Source organism: Mustela nigripes, chromosome 2, assembly GCF_022355385.1.
Source record: "Mustela nigripes isolate SB6536 chromosome 2, MUSNIG.SB6536, whole genome shotgun sequence".
Taxonomy (NCBI): domain Eukaryota; kingdom Metazoa; phylum Chordata; class Mammalia; order Carnivora; family Mustelidae; genus Mustela; species Mustela nigripes.
This window is the reverse complement of record NC_081558.1, coordinates 124117607-124137818: the sequence shown is the minus strand read 5'-3', so window position 1 is coordinate 124137818 and position 20212 is coordinate 124117607. Positions and strand designations below refer to the sequence as shown.

The window sequence follows — 20212 nt, the reverse complement described above, 5'->3', positions numbered from 1 at the left end:
GACAGAATGAAGGGAAAATCTGCCAGTAAAACCAGACTAAAGAGTATTTTGGGCCAAAGGAAGATTTTGGTACCTAATCCTTGAGTCACAAGATTTCACATTATTTGGGAAGATAAAACAGAAAAACTGGAAGATGTAGAGAGAAGTAATCCAAATCTACAATCACTTCTTTCAACAGATGCATTACCTTCAGCATCAAAGGGATGGTCCATGTCGGAAAATTCACTAAAGGGCATTTTAGAATCCCATACGATCTCCATGTGACGACCTGCCTTCCTTTTTGTACAAATTAAGCTATTAAAATACACACAGCTGTTTCCCTGAAATTCCATAAGAACACAGTCAAGACACAATAAAGAATTTCTTTTAAAAAAATCCTACTGAAAGTTTATAAAAAAAAACAGTATTTGGGTAAATTGTGAAATGTAAACACAACTATTTTTAAGTAAGAAACAATCAAAACAAAACAAAAACCCTAAAAGGCAACCTACTGAATGGGAGAAGATATTTACATATGACATATCTGATGATAAGCGTTTATTTAAAGTATATAAAGAACTGATATAACTCGATACCCATAAAGCTAATAATCTGATTTAAAAATGGGCAGAAGACATGAGCAGACATTTCTCCAAAGAAGACACACAAATGACCAACAGACACATGAAAAGATGTTCATCATCATTCAACATCAGGGAAATGCAAATCAAAACTATAATGAGATATTACCTCACACTGGTCAAAATGGCTAAAATAAAAAGCCCAAGAGATAACAAGTGTTAGCAAGGATTTGGAGAAACAGAAACCCTCGAGCACTGTTGTTGGGAATGCAAACTGGTATAGACACGGTGGAAAACAGAACGGAAATTTCTCAAAAACTTAAAAATATAACTATCCTACAATCTAGTAATCACAGTACTGGGTATTTCCCAAAGAATACAAAAATACTAACTCAAACAGATCCATGCACTCCCATGTTTATAACAGCATAATTTACAACAGACAAATTATGGAAGCATTCCAAGTGTCCATTGATAGATAAATGGGTAAAGGAGTGGTGTGTGTTTGTGTGTATATTATTCAGCTGTAAAAAAGAATGAAATCTTGCCATTGGCAACAACATGGATGGAGCTACAGAGTATAATCCTAAGTGAAATAAGTCAGTCAGAGAAAGCCAACTATCATAATTTGAATTATCACTCATAATTTGAATATAAAAAACGAAACAGACTAACAAGGGGAAAAAAGGAGAGAAACCAAGAAACAGACTGTTGTTTTTTTTTTTTAAGGAAAGGGAACTTTTTTTCTTTCTTTCTTTCTTTTTTTTTTTTATTTAAGAGAGATGGGGGAGAAGCAGAGGGAGAGGAAGAGAAAAAGAATCTCAAGCAGGCTCCATGCCCAGTGCAGAGCCTGATTCAGGGATCTATCTCATAACCCTGAGACCATGACCTGAACTGAAATCAAGAGTCAGACACTCCAGTGACTAAGCTCCCCAGGTGCCTCCCAAGAAACAGTCTCCTAACTAAAACAGAGAAAAAAAGAACTGATGGTCCCCAGGAGGGGAATGGGTAAACGGGTGTCAGGGATTCAAGAGCACAGAGTAATGCAGAGATTAAAGCCATTTTCACCTGAAACTAACAAAACACTGTTAACTACACTGGAATTAAAATTAACGATTTTTTTAAAAATGGAAAGTCTCTTTTTAAAAATTATTTAGTTTTACTGCTCCTGTCTATTTCTGACACAGTTAACGCACCGGCTGGGCACAGAGGCTGTGGCGGAGGACCCCACCTGCACCCCCAGCCCTGACGGGCAGGATAAAGAGGCAACTGTGGCGAGCATCAGCACGCTTGCTGTCTACCTGCCGGCTGCCCACTGGTAATCAGAGCTGCCCAAGCAAGAGGAGATTTGAGCTGAGCCACTGGATCTGCCCTAAGAGCCATTAGCAATTTGATAATGGAGCTTGTAGCCACATGTCGGTGTTGGACCTCATTTTTGGACATATTCCCGTGAATGCTGGATAGTTGATTCAGAGGGGACTTGAAATAGTACCAAGCACAGAGAAGGCATAAAACGATTGTTCCTCTGGTCAATCCACGTAAACCATGTAAACCAGTGACGAATGCTCTCCCTCGTCTTTGTATAGAAACAACCTGTTAGGACACCTTCAACATCCAACTGGAATTTACTCTTCACTTTAGTTTTCAGACAGTCTGGGCTGTTGAATGGGTCATTATCTCTTCTATACCTTGACGGCCTACCTCAGGATTTACCTCTTCAGAACATTTCTCCAAGCCAAATCTACCCAAATCTGATTACTAATTTATCTGGTACCTCAAAACAGGTCAGTCTGTACTTAGAGAATTTCAGATCTAAGAGGAACTGCAGGGGTGCCTGGGTGGCTCAGTCAGTTAAGCATCTGCCTTCGGCTCAGGTCATAATCCCACGGTCCTGGGATCGAACCCCATATTGGGCTTTGCACTCAGTGGGGGCGGCAGTTTGTCTCTTTGCCCGTTTCCCCATTCGTGTACACACACACACAAACACACACACACTCTCTCTCTCACTCTGTCAAATAAATAAATAAAATCTTTAAAAAATAAATACATTAAAGGAACTTCAGACACCATGTCTTGCGGCCGGCCCTCTCTGAAAGGCAGCTCTGGGATCCAGGGGTTCTAGAGCAGACACACCTGGGTCCCAGCCAGCACTGGCTCCTGTCAGCTGCCTGACTGGGGGCAGTTTCCTCACCCACCTCCTGAGCCTCACTCTTCACAACTATAACACAGCCTCTGGCCCTTGTAAGAATTTAACAAATCATAGCTGTTACCATCAATGTTACTTTGTGCGGTAGAAACCACTTGCCCTATGGCTGTAAGAGCTGGGTCCCTAAGGTGTTCGGAGCAAAGGCCCTCACCATTTCTCTCCTGCACTACAACAATAGCTTGCCAAGTGGGCTCTACAACCAGGGATTAATTCCTCTTCTACACTATTACCAGAATGTTCCCTTTTAGAAAACAAATCTGATTGAAATCCCCATGCTTAAAAATGGTCAGTGGTTCCCAGTGACCACAGTAGAAAGTGTAAACTGCTTAGCAGCTCCCCCGCTGCCCTTCACGGTCTGCCCCTGGCCCCTTCAGGGCCATCTCCACCTGCCATCCCCAGGGATGTTGTGCTTCAGCTCTCCACAACCTCAACCCTCCTCCCAAGTTGCTGTGCCCTCTCACACTTCTGTGCCTAGGTCCCGGCTATCCCTCTGCCAAAAGCATTCACCTGTCTTCATCTGGCCAACTCCATCACCAAGCCCCAGGCCAGCCTTCACTTTCTAGAAGCTTCCATGGCTCCAGCTCCGGCATTGCCCCGCCTCTGGGCTCCTCCTTCCTCACAGCCTTCCACTATCTTCATCCTCATCACTCACTTCTCCCCAGTCTGTGATTTTCCCTCTGACTTCCTGACTCTCTTGTTCTGGGGGAGGAGCTGCTTCTCAGGCATCTTCATACACACAGGGCCCCCGTTCAGCACCTGTCCCAGGGTGAGCACTCGCTAAAGAGCTCTGGAATGAAGGACTAAGTGAACAAGTGAGTGGATGGGTGATTAAATGAATTAAAGAACTAGAAGCTTCCAGGTTGTTTCTCATTTCACTATATCCACCTTATCCACCTTTGTTTGCACACTAATTATTTAATAAATTTATTAGTACAGTTTTCACTTAAGCATAGGATATCTCTTGAATTAGATTAGAAGCTTTTTTTTTTTTAAAGATTTTATTTATTTATTTGACAGACATAGATCACAAGTAGCAGAGAGATAGGCAGAGAGAGAGAGAGGAAGGGAAGCAGGCTCCCTGCTGAGCGGAGAGCCCAACGCGAGGCTTGATCCCTGGACCCCGAGATCATGACCTGAGCCGAAGGCAGAGGCTTCAACCCACTGAGCCACCCAGGCACCCCAGATTAGAAGCTTCTAAAGGACAAGTTCGTCGTCCAAACTATACTCAATATACCAATACAGGACATGCCAGTTTTGGTTAAGTTTCTGAATGCTCTCTTTTGTAATATACCTGCATGGCAAGAATTTTCTTCAGTTCTTACAAGGGAAGTTACAATGAAGGCTTCATTTCAAAGGGAGTGTGGTAATAAGATGTTTTTCCTAGACAGTCATAGAAAAGGAATAACCTGGTTTATTTTCTTTCCAATAGCAGAAAACAGGTTCCTTCTCTTTAGATGTTTAAATAGAAACCTGTATTTTCGTGTTCAGAACCTTCAAAAGAGATAATTTCTTGCATAAAACATGAAAACATGGGCTCAATGGAAAAATATCTTCAGTCTCTCTCGTGTCTTCATCAAACTTTCCAAAATATTATCTAAAGAAATATAGTACTATGTTAAGCTTAAATTTATTCTCATAAGTGTTTATAAAGTATTCAACCAAAGAAATAGCTCCTAAGTATGAAACTTATTTTTATTCCTGATAACTGAGTGCAGAGACAAATGTGACAATAAAAGCCAACATTTACTCCTCCATACACATGAGAATAAACAGGTTCACAAGCATGTTGACCATCGCACACCTTGTCTATTGACCCTAGATCAACTGTTCTCAACCAAGAAGGACTCTGCCCTCCAGGGGACATTTGGCAATGTAAGAAGACATGACCGTAACCAGGAACTTGCTACTGGCCCCTAGTAGAGAGCCAGACATGCTGATGGTGCTAAACCTTCCACAACACACAGAACAACCTCCCATAACAAAGAATTATCTGGCTGAGGGGCGCCCGGGTGGCTCCGTCAGTGAAGCAGCTGACTTCGGCTCAGATCATGATCCCAGGATCCTGGGATCGAGCCCCACACCAGGCTCCTTGCTCACGGGGGAGCCTGTTTCTCCCTCTCCCTCTCTGTGTGCGCGTTCTCTTCCCCTCTCTCTCTCTCTCTCTCTCTCTCTCTCTCTCTCTGTGTCTCAAATAAATAAATATATAAAATCTTAAAAAAAAATTTGTCTGGCTCAAAATGCCAATAGTGCCAAGACTGGGAAAGCATGCTCTACCAGGACAGATTTCCATATCACTAAGGCAAAATAGTAGAAGAGGATGAGTTCATATTCCTAATTACTCTCCCCTTTCCCCAAACTGCAGAATTAGGAGGAAATAAACTATGATATTGTCACAGTTTATACATGAGATAGCATTTGAAAGGAAACAAGATAGGGAAAAATAAGGAGCATTTCAGCGACTGAATTCTTAGAAGGAAGACACATTTTAGACACGTTCATTTCTCCGGTAGTCAATTTTGGCATCTGCAACTGGTTTTAATTGTCCAGGCAGATGGGTAAGTGGAACTAAAGTCAGCCTATAAAAACTACACCAAGGGACACCTGGGTGGCTCAGTTGGTTAAGCCGCTGCCTTCGGCTCAGATCATGATCCCGGTGTCCTGGGATCGAGTCCCACATGGGGCTCCTTGGTCGGTGGGGAGCCTGCTTCTCTCTCTCTCTGCCTCTCTCGCTGCTTGGGTGCTTTCCCTCTCTATTTCTCTCTGACAAATAAACCAATAAAATCTTTGGAAAAAAAAAAAAAACCTACACCAACTCCAAGAGGACAATTTTCCAAGAGCTAAAGGACTTCTGAATATGAGATTTCCAGTGGCCCTGATAAGCACTGCAACTCCCATGGACATTTGTAAAGGGGGTCAAAAAGCTGAAGTCTGACGTATCTCCAAAAAAGTTGACCAGGCCTAGTCATTCTGTAATAGGCAAATGGAACTACTCTAGCTTCAAAGGGACAATTCAGAAGTATATTCACTGGACCTGTGACTGAAATACCAAATGAAGAAGGCACCCAAGGAAGATTATTTTCTACCACTTCTAAAACTGCATTTGCATTGCAAAATATCTTCACTAAGATGGATATTTGGGTGTCTATTTCCAAATGGAATGACAAAAATAGGAATGCCTGGGGGGCTCAGTTGGTTAAGCGTCTGCCTTTGGCTCAGATCATAATTTCAGTGTCCAGGGGCTGAGCCCCACATTGGTCTCCTTGCTCCGTGGGGAGCCTGCTTCTTCCTCTGCCTGCAGCTCCCCCTCCTTGTGCTCTCTGCCTCTGACAAATAGATAACATCTAGAAAGACAGAAAAAAAAAAAGAAGAGAAGAGAAGAAAAAAGAAAAGAAAAAAGAGGAGGGAGGGAACGGGCGAGGGGGGCAGACAGAAGGGAGGAAGACAAAACCAGAATTGTTTAAGCTAAATATTTTAAGGATATACTTGGAGTTCGAGTTTTTTGAAAAGATGTTTCACTGAAGGCTATTATAGTTAACTGTTGAGACTTCAGCCAAACCATCTACGGGTACTGCTGGTTTTCATAAAGTACGATTCTGGAACAGCACAACACTGATTTACATTTCCAGTCGTAGAAACCTCCCAACCCAATCCCCATGGATAAATACTAACCACCAATCCGTGATAAAAATCTCTTCTTCTGCCTCTTCCATAGCATTTGCCACATCTTCAAAATACCCTTTGGCATTAACGTACCTGAAAGACAAATGTTTTTGTTTCATTTTTTTTTTTTAAATGAAAAGAAAAAGACCTTACGGTAAAATAAAAGATGAAAGCCACTGCCTGAGTCACTACAAAGTACAAACTTTGTATAACTGAGGACCAAGGACTGAAAATCCCATCTTCCATCTGCCATGCAGGAAGTACAGGAAGGAGACAGAAGGAAGCGACTGGAGAGAACAAGTTGGTCTCATCATCATGAGTCAGATGAATCCCCTCATCCTGTTGAACTCACACCATGGTTTGTCTGGGACTGGGAACAGACCAATTTCCAAATCATGGGTAGAAAAACATACCTAGCAAATAAATTCTTATTCTTTAATTACAGCTAATAACTTAAATAAACATTCCATGTGTATCACTGAAAATGGAAAAATTAGCTTTTAAAATCAAACTTCAAAATCTAAAGCTAGCTATTGAGTGCTCACTGTGAAAATCTTAAATACAAAAATTGGATAACTAATCTACGCTCAGGTAGTCCTCTAAAGAAAGGCCCTTGTCAAGTATAAGGCAGAATACATTTCCACAGCTTTGAAAACTGCTTCCAGATGAATTTAGGCCTGCTATAACAACAGATACTATGACTATAAGAAATAGTCTTAGAGCAAAACAATCTTACCATTTAGCTAAAGTGTTCTCTTGGATAGCAGCGTATGACCCAAATCGATGATCTTTGAGAAAGTTGGTGCCATGTTTCTGGATGAATTCTTCTATAGCCCCTCCCCACCACCGAGCATGTCTATAGCTGTTGCATTTTAAAATAAGTGTCCTTCAAAAAAAAAGCAAAGTGTGGGGAGAAAAGTAGTGATCATTTGATCATTCTGTGTTCTGTTTCTTTAAAAAAATTTTAACAAGTAAGCTTGTGCCATTTTGTTTTGGTATTGCAGCAAACATAGGTTGAAATTTTTAAGCAAAGAACATCTTATTTATATCAAAAAAGCAGACTCCTAAACATTTTGGGCAGGATTTTAAACTATATTCCATATAGCAAAAATAAATTTTCAGGTTATTTACTCATTCATTCATTCTAAAATATGTAAACATACTTACTATGACTAGAACTATAGTAGGCTATGAGGGAAAAAATCTTAAACTTTAGGGTCTCAGAGAAGATCAGGAAGTTTAGCATCTTTTTACACACACACACACACACACACATACACACAAAACTCATGCCAGTGTGTATTAGACAGAGTATGTGTGTGTCTGTGTGTGTAAATACATATGTATTTATGTAAGTCAATGTGTGAAAAGAAAAAAAATTATATCTGTATTCATGAGGCTGAACTTTGTAGAACCAAATGTATATATAGAGAAAAAGATACACATATTACGTAAGTACAATCTTCCAGAAAAAACATTTATTAACACATACTCGCTAATAAAATCTATAGTTAATGTACATTTGAGTATCCCTTCAAGATTTCATGCTTAAAATCTGTGTGCAAACAGAATTTTTGTAAATCAAATCACTGTTTATGTGTTCCTGTTAAGTAAAAGATATCAATTTATAAAGTAAAATTTTATTTTTTTAAAAATATGAAACTATCACTCCTTAACTTATCTGTTTGGTAAGTTGGTATTACCGAGTCATTAATTTTGTAGTAGCCATACATTTTGTTAAAACACGCATAAATTAACACATGTGATTATTTATTCTGTTTCACTGGGTATTCTATACTTAAACATATATAGAAAGAAAAGTCATTTCATTATTTTTGGTTGAGGATGAGTTCAAAGTAACAATTTTCTAACACTTAAATTATTTTACTTCCTTCACTCAAGGTTGGGAGAGAAACTTTGTTTTTGAGAGAAATCTTTTAAAAATACTTGAAATTTCTACCTTGAAAGATTATCAATTCGGAGCCCATATTTGGTCTCTGTCTCCTTCTTCCCCACCTTAATCTTGAATTCTTTATCGACCAGCAGGACAAAGGCAATGGCACCACTGTCTGGTTTCATGTAGAGCAAAAATGAATCTTTCACTATCAGCCACCTGTAAGAAGGTAATAAATATTTTTAGACTTGATTACTGAAACAAAAAGAAGAACAAGTTAAGACAAGTAAACACTCTACCAGATTGTAGATATTTTATTTTTTACATAGGAGATTTATTTTTTAAACATCACTATGCAACAGTCACAATCACAAAAAACGAACAGGAGGTCTACTATGTTTTTCTAAGAAGTACTGGCACCAAGCAATTCAAAGCAATTCATTAGCTTAGTATACATTAATGGCAAAGCCTAAAAGAACACCCCTGAAATGGGCACGTAGAGCTTGCAGGATGTACAGTAGGACCCTTAGCTGTTGGAAAAGTGAAAATGCATTGGAAACATATTTGCTAAAATAAACTGTCATAAAAGAGGCAAATTAAGTCTCTTGGGAGGTTAAAAATCCTCCTTTAAAAACAACCCAGTAAGCATCTAATACTCCACATATTTTGTTCTTTAATTCAAGTTACTTGTGGTTTTAAAGACTATTAATAAACAATGTTCAAAAGCATCTAATATTTCATATATTCTGTTCTTTAATTCAAAGTACTTGTGGTTTTGACTATTAATAAACAATGTTCAATAGGACATGATCTCTTAGAAGCATATATGTATTCAACTCAATATATATTTAGGAGTTTCATAAAGGGGACGCCTGTGTGGCTCAGTTGGTTAAGTGACTGCCTTCGACTCAGGTCATGATTCCGGAGTCCCTGGATCGAGTCCTGCATTGGGCTCACAGCTCCATGGGGAGTCTGCTTCTGCTTCTGACCTTCTCCTCTCCATGCTCTATCTCTCAAATAAATTAATAAAAACTTTAAAAAGTTTCATAAAGGGAAAATACCATGATAAGCTGGATACTAGGGTAGAGGTAGCAATAGCACAGAGGTAAATGAGACATGCTCTCCAAATGGCTTACTCGGCTAATGGGACACAAAGAAGATACGAGAAACTGTAGGCATAATGTGTATAAGGAGGAAGGAGTCCTTAGTTTGGACTAAGAGAAAGAGGTAGAGGCACTGACTCAAAGAGGTGGTATCTGAGCACAGTGGCTGAGGCGTATATCCCACATGGAGGGAAGAGTGGGCAAAGGCATGGAGGTATGGAAATGCTACATGTGTTGGCAGAAAGTCTGGTGAGGTCGGGTCTTAGGGAATATAGTAAGGAACAACGGGCAAATGAGTATCACGTGGGGATGATGGGCAAAGGCTACACTGAGGAGGGTTTAAGGACCCTGCTCAGGACGCTGATTTTACAGCATGGAACCAGCGTTTCCTAAATTTGTTTTGCCATCAGAAGCTCTTGAGATGCTTGTTAAAAAACAATAGTTTCCCAGGCCCCACCACAGATCCATTAAAAAGGCCTGACAATTTGTGTTTTTAACAGAAACACCAGGATGCTTATTAAATAAGAGAACCCTCATGCCCCAGCAAGGAAGAGGATGAGACTATCACTGTAATTGTGTTCTAGAAAGAAAAGTATGAAGGATAAAAAAGAGGGATGATGGCAGGTTAGCAAGCTCCAACAATAATACACAACAACTCCTCTTATACTTTACTGTGAATATGCCTCACATGGGTATCCTGTTAAAATGCAGATTCGGTGCAGTATCACAAGGGCAAGAAATGACAAGTGCTGGTGAGGATGTGGAGAAAAGGACACCCTGGTGACCTGTTGGTGGGAATGTAAATTAGTGCAGTCACTACAGAGAACCATATGGAGGTTCCTCAAAAAAATACAGAAATACCAAATGATCCAGCATTTTCGCTTTTGTAGTATTTACCTAACGAAAACAAAAACACTAATTAGAAAAGATGTACACACCCCTACATTTGTTGCCACATTATTTATAATAGCTGATATAGGGAAGTAACTTATTGATGAATGGATAAAGAAAATGTGGTAGAATATTACTCAGCCAATAAAAAAAAGATCTTGCCATTTGCAACAACATGAATGGACCTAGAGAGGGTATTATGCTTAAGTGATACAAGTCAGAAAAAGACAAATACCATATGACTTCACTTACATGTGGAATCTAAGAAAACAAAAACCAACCAACCAAAGCAAAACAGAAATAGACTCATAAATACAGAGAACAAATTACTGGTTACCAGAGCAGGGACGGGTGGAAGGATGGGCATACTGGTGAAGGAGATTAAGAGGTACAAACTTCCAGTTGTAAATAAGTCACAGGGATGCAAAGTACAACGTAGGGAATATAGTCAATGATATTTTAATAACTCTGCATGGCCACAGATGGTAACTATATGTATCGTAGCGAGCATTTGATAATGTACATAAATGTTGAACCACAATGTTGTATGCGGAAACTAATGTAATATCATGTGCCAATCATACTTCAATGAAAAATAACAGTAATAAATAATAAAAATAAAATGTAGATTCTGATGCAGTAGTTTTGAGGCAGGGACTGAGATTCTGCATTGCTCACAAGTTCATGCCCAGGCTAGCATGACCTTTGAGCAATAAGGACATAGATAACAGGCATGACAATGACAGTGAGAAGGCAAGACCATATGGGATTGATTTAAAATGAATACAAGTGGCAACTGTGTCATGCTGCCTACAACACCACATAATCACATTTACTTCTGTAAATGTGTCATTGTGTCGTTATCAAGTAAGTCAGTTCATAACAATAAAACAATAGTGGGCATATTATATCACCTATCACACAAAGCCAAAGCCCATTATAGAACAGGAAAGGCTGGAACACCTTATTACAATAAGTAATATTGTAAATGTGACATGCAAGTCAGCATCTAAAAAAAAAATCTGTAACAAATTGTTACTGAAATTGCTAACTACATTACAATCTAGTGGCTTTAGAGTTTGGGATTTAACACACACAAATCTATGTTGGGCTCCACCTACGTTCATTTCATGCATCTGTTTCTTAAAATACAGCCTGGCTTCTTCCCAATAAAAGGGAATGGGATGGAGTTAGGATGACTCACGGTGAAGGACATACATATGATATGTTAACAAAAGGAAAAACATTAAAGTCCCAGAAAGCCAATACCTAACCACAACATTAACATAAATTTGGTGACGGTATGCCAACCTGTGTCTGAGCCTCCCGGTTTTTCTTACCCAGTGAATAAATTAAAGAAATAAAAGGTGTCTTCCCCAAAAATTAAATTCCAAAGGAAGCTTCTCATTTGGGACCTAACAGCAGGCAACTGAGCAGTATAACGGATACCATTCTTAATAATTGTCTGCAAAGGCAGGAATTCTACTTTTCGTAAGCATTCTCCTAACATGGCTCAATGTCAGTGATATAAACAAGGACTCAGTGGTTCGGAAGGCCTGAGTTGTGAGGTCAGACATGCAGGCTGCCTATCGACTAACCTCAGTTCAGGATAAAAGAGAGCGGGGCGCATCACGTATCTGTCTAAAGCTCCTTCTTTAGCCCCAGTCCCTTCTCCCAGCTGCACCCGCGGTAGAAGTTAGCGGGCACGAGGCATGGCCCAGGCCCAGAGAACTGCCGTGCCGTCCTGCTGACTGAGGAGGAGCCAGAGGCTTTGAAAACCACAGCTGCCGGGCCTGCTGGTCAGAGAAGAAAGTCAAACACAGCAGCCTGGTGAACCTGTGTGCCTGGAAGTAAAGCACACCTAAACAGCAGCAATGCGAGCTCTCACTGGAGTGCCACACCGGGGTCCACAGTGCGGGATGATGGTGGGGTGACCCCCACCCAGGGGTACCAGCTCCCATGATTGGCATTACAAAACAAATCTCAGAAAAGCTTCTGAGAGCAGAGGCTGGTGGCACAACCACCAGGACAAAGGCTGCCAAACATGGCATTAGGGACAGGCCACAAGGTACCATTGAGCAGCCAAGTCCTATACCAGGACATTTGGTACATGACACCCTGCAGAAATGGTACTTTTCTCTAACTGGCACAGAGGATTGTACAGGCTCTCAGCAACCTTGTTCAGCAATGGCAAGGAGAGGGCTGGGTGTTCTATGGGGCGAGAGCATGGGTGAACACTGGCGCTGCCATCCATGGGGTCTCCTATGTACATTCTGCCTCTGCCCCTCCAAGATGAGGCAGCCTGCAAATACAGAAGAGTTTACCAGTAACAGCTGGATTTTTTTTTTTTTTTAAAGGTTCCATGCCCAGTGTGTTGTCCAACATGGGGCTTGAACTCATGACACTGAGGGCTGAGATCAAGGGTTGGACGTTTAACCAACCAAGCCACCCAGGCGCTCAGGTGTCAGCGGGATTTTTAAAGCTGAATGTCAAAGATAACAATTTTTGTTTTCATGAATTCTTTTTCTTTTTTTAAAGATTATTTATTTATTTATTTATTTGACAGAGATCACAAGTAGGCAGAGAGGCAGGCAGAGTAAGAGAAAGGGAAGCAGGCTCCCCGCTGAGCAGAGAGCCCGACGTGTCTCGATCCCAGGACTCTGGGATCACAACCTGAGCCGAAGGCAGAGGCTTAACCCACTGAGCCACCCACGTGCCCCTCATGAATTCTTTTTAATAGTCATTAAACATCAGGGTAAATTGACTCCTGGTCTTTATATAAAGCTCTTAATTATGTCATTCATTAAAATTCTTCTGATTTCTTTCCTTTCTCTGCATCAACAAAGGAATTGGTCAAGTTGTGTTCTGGAAGTTGGCACCGGTTACCCAGGGAGTAAGCACCTACCTACCCGTCATCCTCCCTGAGCTCCGATTTCAGCTCAGCTGTGTGACTTGGGTGACTAAGCAGAAGGTCTCTACCCATGAAATGAGGGGAACAGCGATGCCCAGCTCATCTGTGTTTGTGCGAAATAACAGAGGTGACTCACGTATGTTGCTCAGCACCGCGCCTCACATTGACAACAAGGCACTTCACAAACGTTCTTGTTCTCAAGGAGGTGAGATCATAGTCCCTTCGAACAAGATGCCTCCTGCCTGGGCCACTCCTTGCTATGGCACTAAAATGTGGACAAACCACCAGAGCCGGCCTTCTCGGCCTCCTCCTGTTGTCTCCCACCACTGATGTCTGGCTGTTCCTCAGATTTGCCAAGGTCATTCTTTGAACCTCTACATTTGCTATTCCTCTACCTAGAAATATTTCTTCCGGATCCTCCCAAGGGCAGTCATTTCCTGTTCATCAGCTCTCCACTGATACTCTCCTCCCCAGGGAGGCCTTCCTGGGCTACTCAAGGGTAAAAAGCTGGCCCAGCCCCCAACCCACCTTCCATCCTGTTTGGCTCCTCAGGACACATCCCTGGGATTATTTGCTTATTCACTGTCTGTAGAATTCTTGGTATAGCTCAAAGTTTGCAGAAATAAATGCTACATTTATTTTTTAAAATTTATATGTCTCCTTCTTCTCAGACATCATTTGAGATAAGAAACACATCGTCTAATCCACCACCTAATGCCAAGAAGTTGCTCAACAGATAGGCTGTTCAAGCAGATGTTTTAAATTGTGGAAAGAAATGTCTGCCATGTTTGTCTTTTTTTTTAACTTGTCCCTGAGACAAGGTCATTATGAGACTTGATTAAAGGTTTAATTGCCCCATTTGCTTTAACCAGATTTGTTAGGGTAGCATAAATAAGAAAGTGATCAGAATGCTTTTTATGGGCATAAAAATAAGAGAGAGTTATGAATGTGTCATCCTTAAAAGCAACTCCTGTTGAGATACTAATAGTTTCTACTGTGAAAAAATTTCCAAACTAATTTTGTCAGCTCTGTCTTATCATTTTATTTGGTACTGACACCTTATAACCCACAAATGTAAACTCAGGAGATCCTTATTAATGGGGAACCAAGGCTTCAATCTTTGTGGAAAGATTTATACAATTTAAAATGACGACACATTTCATTCCAGGGAAGATCATATCTCTTTAGGCTGTCCTGGTTGAAGCCTGATTTAATCCCAAGTTTAAGATGTGAGGGAGCTAGGTTCTTTTATATAACAAAGTCTGGCCCCCATCTTTTCTGGCTGCCCCTTCTCTGGTTGGTTGTAACTCCAACAGCAGCTTCCTGACACTGGGAGCTAAAGTCACCCACCCCACCCCCAACCCTCGAGTCCCTCACCACCCCATGCCTTCTGGTCACAACTGCACAGACACCATCCCCAGTGCTCGTCAGCTTCATCACTGCCTTCCTTTCTCCTCCAGTAAAGCTCTGTGAGGGCAGGGATTTTGCCTGATTTTTATAGGAGCTAGGACACAACCCAGCAAACATTAGGCACTCAATAAATGACTGCACGGACCAGACCAAGGTTTCCATGTCTTGAGTCGAGGTCTCAGGTTGGTTGGCCCACAAGTCCACCCTGAGACGAGGTGGTAAGTCAAAGTCATTTAAAAAGGGCGTATTAGGGAGTTATTAGGAGCCAAGGCAGGGAAGGAGAAGGAGGAGCAGGAAAGGAGCCGTCAAGGATGTGTTGTGGTTGCATGTCCTTTATTGTGGGCAGTTGGGTTGCAAACCCTTCAGGGGCCTCTGGAGACAGTGCAGAGCTTGTAGCAGAATCACCCATCAGAGGGCTACCAGGGTCAGACTCCTGCCAGCTCCTGGCTAAGGGCTGCTCCTGGAGGCCATGAATGCTTCCGGTCTGCTCAGCATGCACACAAGCAGATCCGCATCGCCCAGAGTGTCTGCAGTCAAAGGCTTGCAAGGGCTTGCCTTTGGAGCCCTCGGGACTGGCCCCCAGCAGCTAGCTGCCTTAGCCGAAGCCAACTGGGGGCGTATGGGGGTGTAGGGGGGGCTGCTCAGGAGGAATCTGCACCAGGGCCCTTCTGTGTGTTTATGTAAATTACAGAAGTTTATTTGAAAACACACATTTTCTAGTATACTACTTCCTTTTTTGTTTTAGTAAAACGGTTTTACTGGAACACAGAAATTTTCAATTTTCTCTAATCTCTTGATCTCCTCCCTGTAATTTCTGCCATCCCTTCAAAACTGAGATAATGAGAGCATTACTTAGTGGTGTTTTTGTTGTTGTTTTTGTTTTTGTTGTTGTTGTTGTTGTTTTGCTGGTAGTGTACCTTAACTATGTTTAAAGGTAAATCTTAGTTCAGGGTTTATGTATTTTTAATATACACTTAGCTCAATTTCATATGTACACGAACTCACAGAACTTTTTCAAGGCTGGGGAAATAATGTATACATCTCAATATTTCTCCAAAATTCCAGTAAAATATTATTATTAACAAACAACTATTGTCTATTACATTCAAAACATTGTGATAAGTGCTTTGAGGACACAAATAAGAATCAGATGAGAATACTGACCCACAGGAGTCTTTGGTTGTGTAGGATATAGGATATGAATTAAAGTTCTCTGTCTATATCACATAGCACATTATACATCCTCGCAAATGTAAGTCTAAAATTATCATCCTTGAAGTCTGACAAATTTTTTTTGTTTATTTTTTAAGTGTACAGTTCAGTGGTTTTTAGTATATTTGTAAAGCTGTGTACCATTACCACTGATATCTAATTTCAGAATACTGTCACCACCCAAAAGAAACCCCATTTCCGTTAGCAGTCATTTCCCATTCTCCTCTCCTCCCAACCCCTCAAGACCACTCATCTACTCTGTCTCTAAAGATTTGTCTATTCTCGACATTCCATATGAATGGAATCATATACTATGTGGCCTTTTGTGTCTGGCTTTTTCACTTAGCATAATGCTTTTGAGATTCAGTCAGGACACAGAATGAATTAGCACTTTATTCTTTTTTTCATTAAAAATTTCTAAACAATTTATTCACATACTGTAAAACTCACCCTTTAAAAGTATATAGTTCAGGGGTTTATAATATATTCAAAAAATTATACCACCATATATCTTCATCAACCCAGAAAGAACCCCCATCTCCCTTCATCTTCATTCTTTTTTATGGCTAAATAATATTCCACTGTATGGATATCCTCACCCCTCTGGTGACAGGTGAAAGACATTGGGTGGCTCATATCTTTTGGCTATTCTAAATAATGCTGCTATGAAGATTCTTCTATGAGTTTTGATACATGCACATTTTTTCAATTCTTTTGGCTAAATACCTAGAGTTACCATGGCCCCGGTAATCCCACTTCCTATGTTTAACATTTTGAGAAAGTGCTGCAGTTTTCTAGAGTGCCTGCACCATCTCCTATTTCTACCAGCAATGTAGTAGTGTTCCAACTTCTCTACATCCTTGTCAACAACACTTGGTACTGTGTATCTTTTTCATGATAGCCATCCTGGTGGGTGTGAAGTTGGACCTCACTATGGTTTTGAGTTGCAGTCCCCTTATGACTAGTGAGGTTGAGCTATCTACTTGTCCTTACTGGCCATTTGTATATGTTCTTTGGCTGACCCATGAGTTCTATTGCCAACCAGTTTTTACATATATAATAAAAGTTTGCACACTCTGCCTACAAGTCCAGGTTTGAGTTAGAATGTTGGCATGGATGCTGAGATCTGGAAACTAAGATAATTTAGGGGTGCCTGGGTGACTCAGTGGGTTGAGCCTTTGCCTTTGGCTTGGGTCGTCATTTCAGGGTCCTGGGATCGAGGCCCGCATTGGGCTCTCTGCTCAGCGGGGAGCCTGCTTTCCCCCTCTCTCTCTGCCTGCCTCTCTGCCTACCTGTGAGCTCTGTCAAATAAAATCTTTAAAAAAAATTTAAAACGTGCTCTGTTGTGACTTTCAAAGGATATAGAACTGATTTGTAATTGAAAACCAGTCTGTGAAAATTCCCCAAATATCCAGTTTCGTAAAACAAACCCACAGAACAACCAAGACCTACCTTTTGGACCAGCGGTAACAGGCTCTTCCTTGACCACAGCAATTCAAGCCTGGTATTCTGTGTCCCCCGGATCTTTTCATTATCATACCTTCTCTGAAAGAGACACCAAGTTAACCCAGGGTCTTTGGATTTCCAACTCGCGCTTGGCTGATACAGCCTCACAACTTGGGACTAAATAAACTGTTTCATTCTCATATCACATTCCTCTCCTTCCTTCTTCACCAGCACATTCACTAGGTGGATACTCTAGCAGCTGATCCCTAAAAGCACCTGGTCGGATTGGAGGCAGCAAAAGTCTCTTGCACATACTGCAGGACTTTAAGCATCCTAGCTTCTGGTTACCTGTCCTGAGTGTACCCTGCAGTCATTGGGACAAGCTGAAAAAGACCCCGCACGTTGCCAGAGGCCCACACAGGGACGGTTTACCTGCTGTTGAGACCACTGGGGGTGCTCGCTCACCAGTTCCCAAATATTCCTCGTCCTTCTACCTACAGTTCTAGGACCAACCCATACCAAAGGAATAGAGCACAGCTCTTAGAGCTTTGGAAAGAGAAATGTCTTGATTTTGAAAAGTAGGACAAGACATAACAATACTAATGGCCTAACAAAAGGAAAAAATGAAAACCACTACTAACAAGGCTCTTAGCCCTAAAGAAGCCCTAAAGAAGCTAAGCGCTCAAGCGCTCACTTTATAAAGGAAAATTATCATTAAGTAATTGTCAATCTCGTTACTTAGCATAAATTTTACACAGCAGCATTTTTAATCATGAAAATGAGTGATAAACAGCTAACTTTTATAAGTTATTAAAAAGACAGGATTCGGTATATTTGATTTTTTAAAACTGAGCTATAGCTGATATACATTATACCAGTTTCAGTGTATAAGACATTGATGTGGTATTTGTATACACTGCAAAAATGATCACCTCAATACATCTAATGTACACAGTTATAACTTTTTTTTCTTGTGACAAGAACTTTCAAGATCTCTTCTCCTAGCAACTTTCAAACATGCAACACAGTACGTTTATTTCTAATGCTTTCTCCTACATAACATATTTGCTACCTGTATGAAACACCCCTAATGTTGGGCCAGAGGCAACCGTATGTGCTGGAAGCACAAAAGAAAGGGGATGGGGCAGCTGCTACCAGTGTTCAATACAGCAAGGTAGCACCGTGTATAAATAGATGCCCCAAGTGGCTTGGACTCTGTTGGGAAGAAAAGCAGCAGGTAGTAAAGCCAGTAAGATCTGTCCCCATGGCCCGCTGGTAAGTCAAAGGGTGGTACTTATCAACTTTACCCCTTCTCACGCAACACTGGAACTTACATGCCCTTTGGTCCCAAATCATGGATGAAAGACAGCTGGCTTATGTCAAGGAATTCTGTCTGAAAAAGAGGCCAAAAATCCATACTTTAGAAAGACAGAAAGAAAAAAGAAAAGTTTATACATTTGAAAAAAAAAAACCCAACAACATGCATTAGATACCCGTATGTGTAAACACATCTGGGGGACGACACCAAGCAACACAATGGCATCGCCCTGGAAGAACATCTATGTTCTTCTTCCTGGAAGAAGTCTATGTATAATTAAGACACAACCAAGAAAGTGATGTGTGCTCTCAAAGGTAAAGACAGAATGCTCAAAAAAATCAATAGGAGAGACTTTTTTCCCCAAATTCTTCTGTGTTTTTGTTGCTGGGGAAGGAGGATTGTGTGGCATAGCATACACACTAACAATAGGGTTGTGTGAAGGCGGTGATGTTGGTGCCAGGTTCTGGAAGGTGGATTAGGCTTGGTACGTGGAAATGGGAGATGAAGGGGGAGAGAGGACAGGGAAGGTGTGCAAAGGTCATCAGGTATATAGTTGGGCTACAGTAAGCAAGATGAAGAGAGTAATGTAAAGTTAAATGGTAGAGTGCGTTGAAGGGAGTTTGCAGAGATCTTTGAACATCAGGAATACCAGAATATTTTAATACAAATGAAATAAAATAAGGGGTGCCTGGGTAGCTCAGTTGGTTGAGAATCCGACTCTGGATTTCATCTCAGGTCACGATCTCAGGGTTGTGAGATCAAGTCCTGGCAACAGGCTCGTGCTCAGCGGGTAGTCTGCTCAAGATTCTCTTTCTCCTCCCTCTGACCCTCTCCCCATCCCACACTCTCTCTAAAGAAAGAAATAAAATAAAATAAAATAATTTTACATACGAATAATATAAAAATAACTATTTTTAGTGAGTAGAAAAGGAAGAGAATTTCAGACCCACCTTTACCTTATAAATTATGGGAAGATAAAAACTACAAATATTATGATGACAACATCAACAGCTAACATTTACTGAGTGCTTAATATCTGTTGGCCCTGTACTAAGCATTTTTCATACATTATCTCAGATCTCTCTTGTACAGAAGAGGACACTGAGCTTTAGAGCAGGGATAGGCAAACTTTCTCAGCAAAGAAATCAGACATAAAAATTTTAGGCTCTGTGAATCATATACTTGTACTATTATGAAATAAAAGCAGCCACAGATAATACATAAATGAACAAGCATGGTTGTATTCCATTAAAACTTAATTTACACATACTAAAATACAAATTTAATATAATTTTTATGTCACAAAATACTGTTCTTTTAAAAAAATTTTCAAGCATTTAAGAACATAAAAACGATTCTTAGCTCATATAAAAATAGGCAGTGGGATTGATCTGGTCCATAGGCCATAATTTACCAACCCCTGGTGTAGAGATATGTTAAATAAATTGTTCAAGATAGAGGCATCTAGGTGACACCATCAGCTAAGCATCTAACTCTTGGTTTTTATTTTTTTCTTTTAAAGATTTTATTTATTTATTTGACAGAGAGAGATCACAAGTAGGCAGAGAGGCAGACAGAGAGAGAGACAGGAAAGCAGGTTC

General features: G+C 40.7%; 1 protein-coding gene across 6 annotated transcripts in view; it reads right to left on the bottom strand.

The window, feature by feature from the left end:
* PLD1 (phospholipase D1) overlaps positions 1–20212 on the bottom strand; it is a 199794-nt gene that overhangs the window by 87068 nt on the left and 92514 nt on the right. For all 6 annotated transcript variants that reach the window (XM_059391545.1, XM_059391547.1, XM_059391548.1 and 3 more), the window contains exons 7-11: positions 18628–18686; positions 17300–17392; positions 8387–8539; positions 7163–7312; positions 6436–6519 (exon numbers count right to left, since the gene is read on the bottom strand). In XM_059391545.1, the coding sequence (XP_059247528.1) occupies positions 6436–6519; positions 7163–7312; positions 8387–8539; positions 17300–17392; positions 18628–18686 (539 nt within the window). The remainder of the gene's footprint in view (positions 1–6435; positions 6520–7162; positions 7313–8386; positions 8540–17299; positions 17393–18627; positions 18687–20212) is intronic.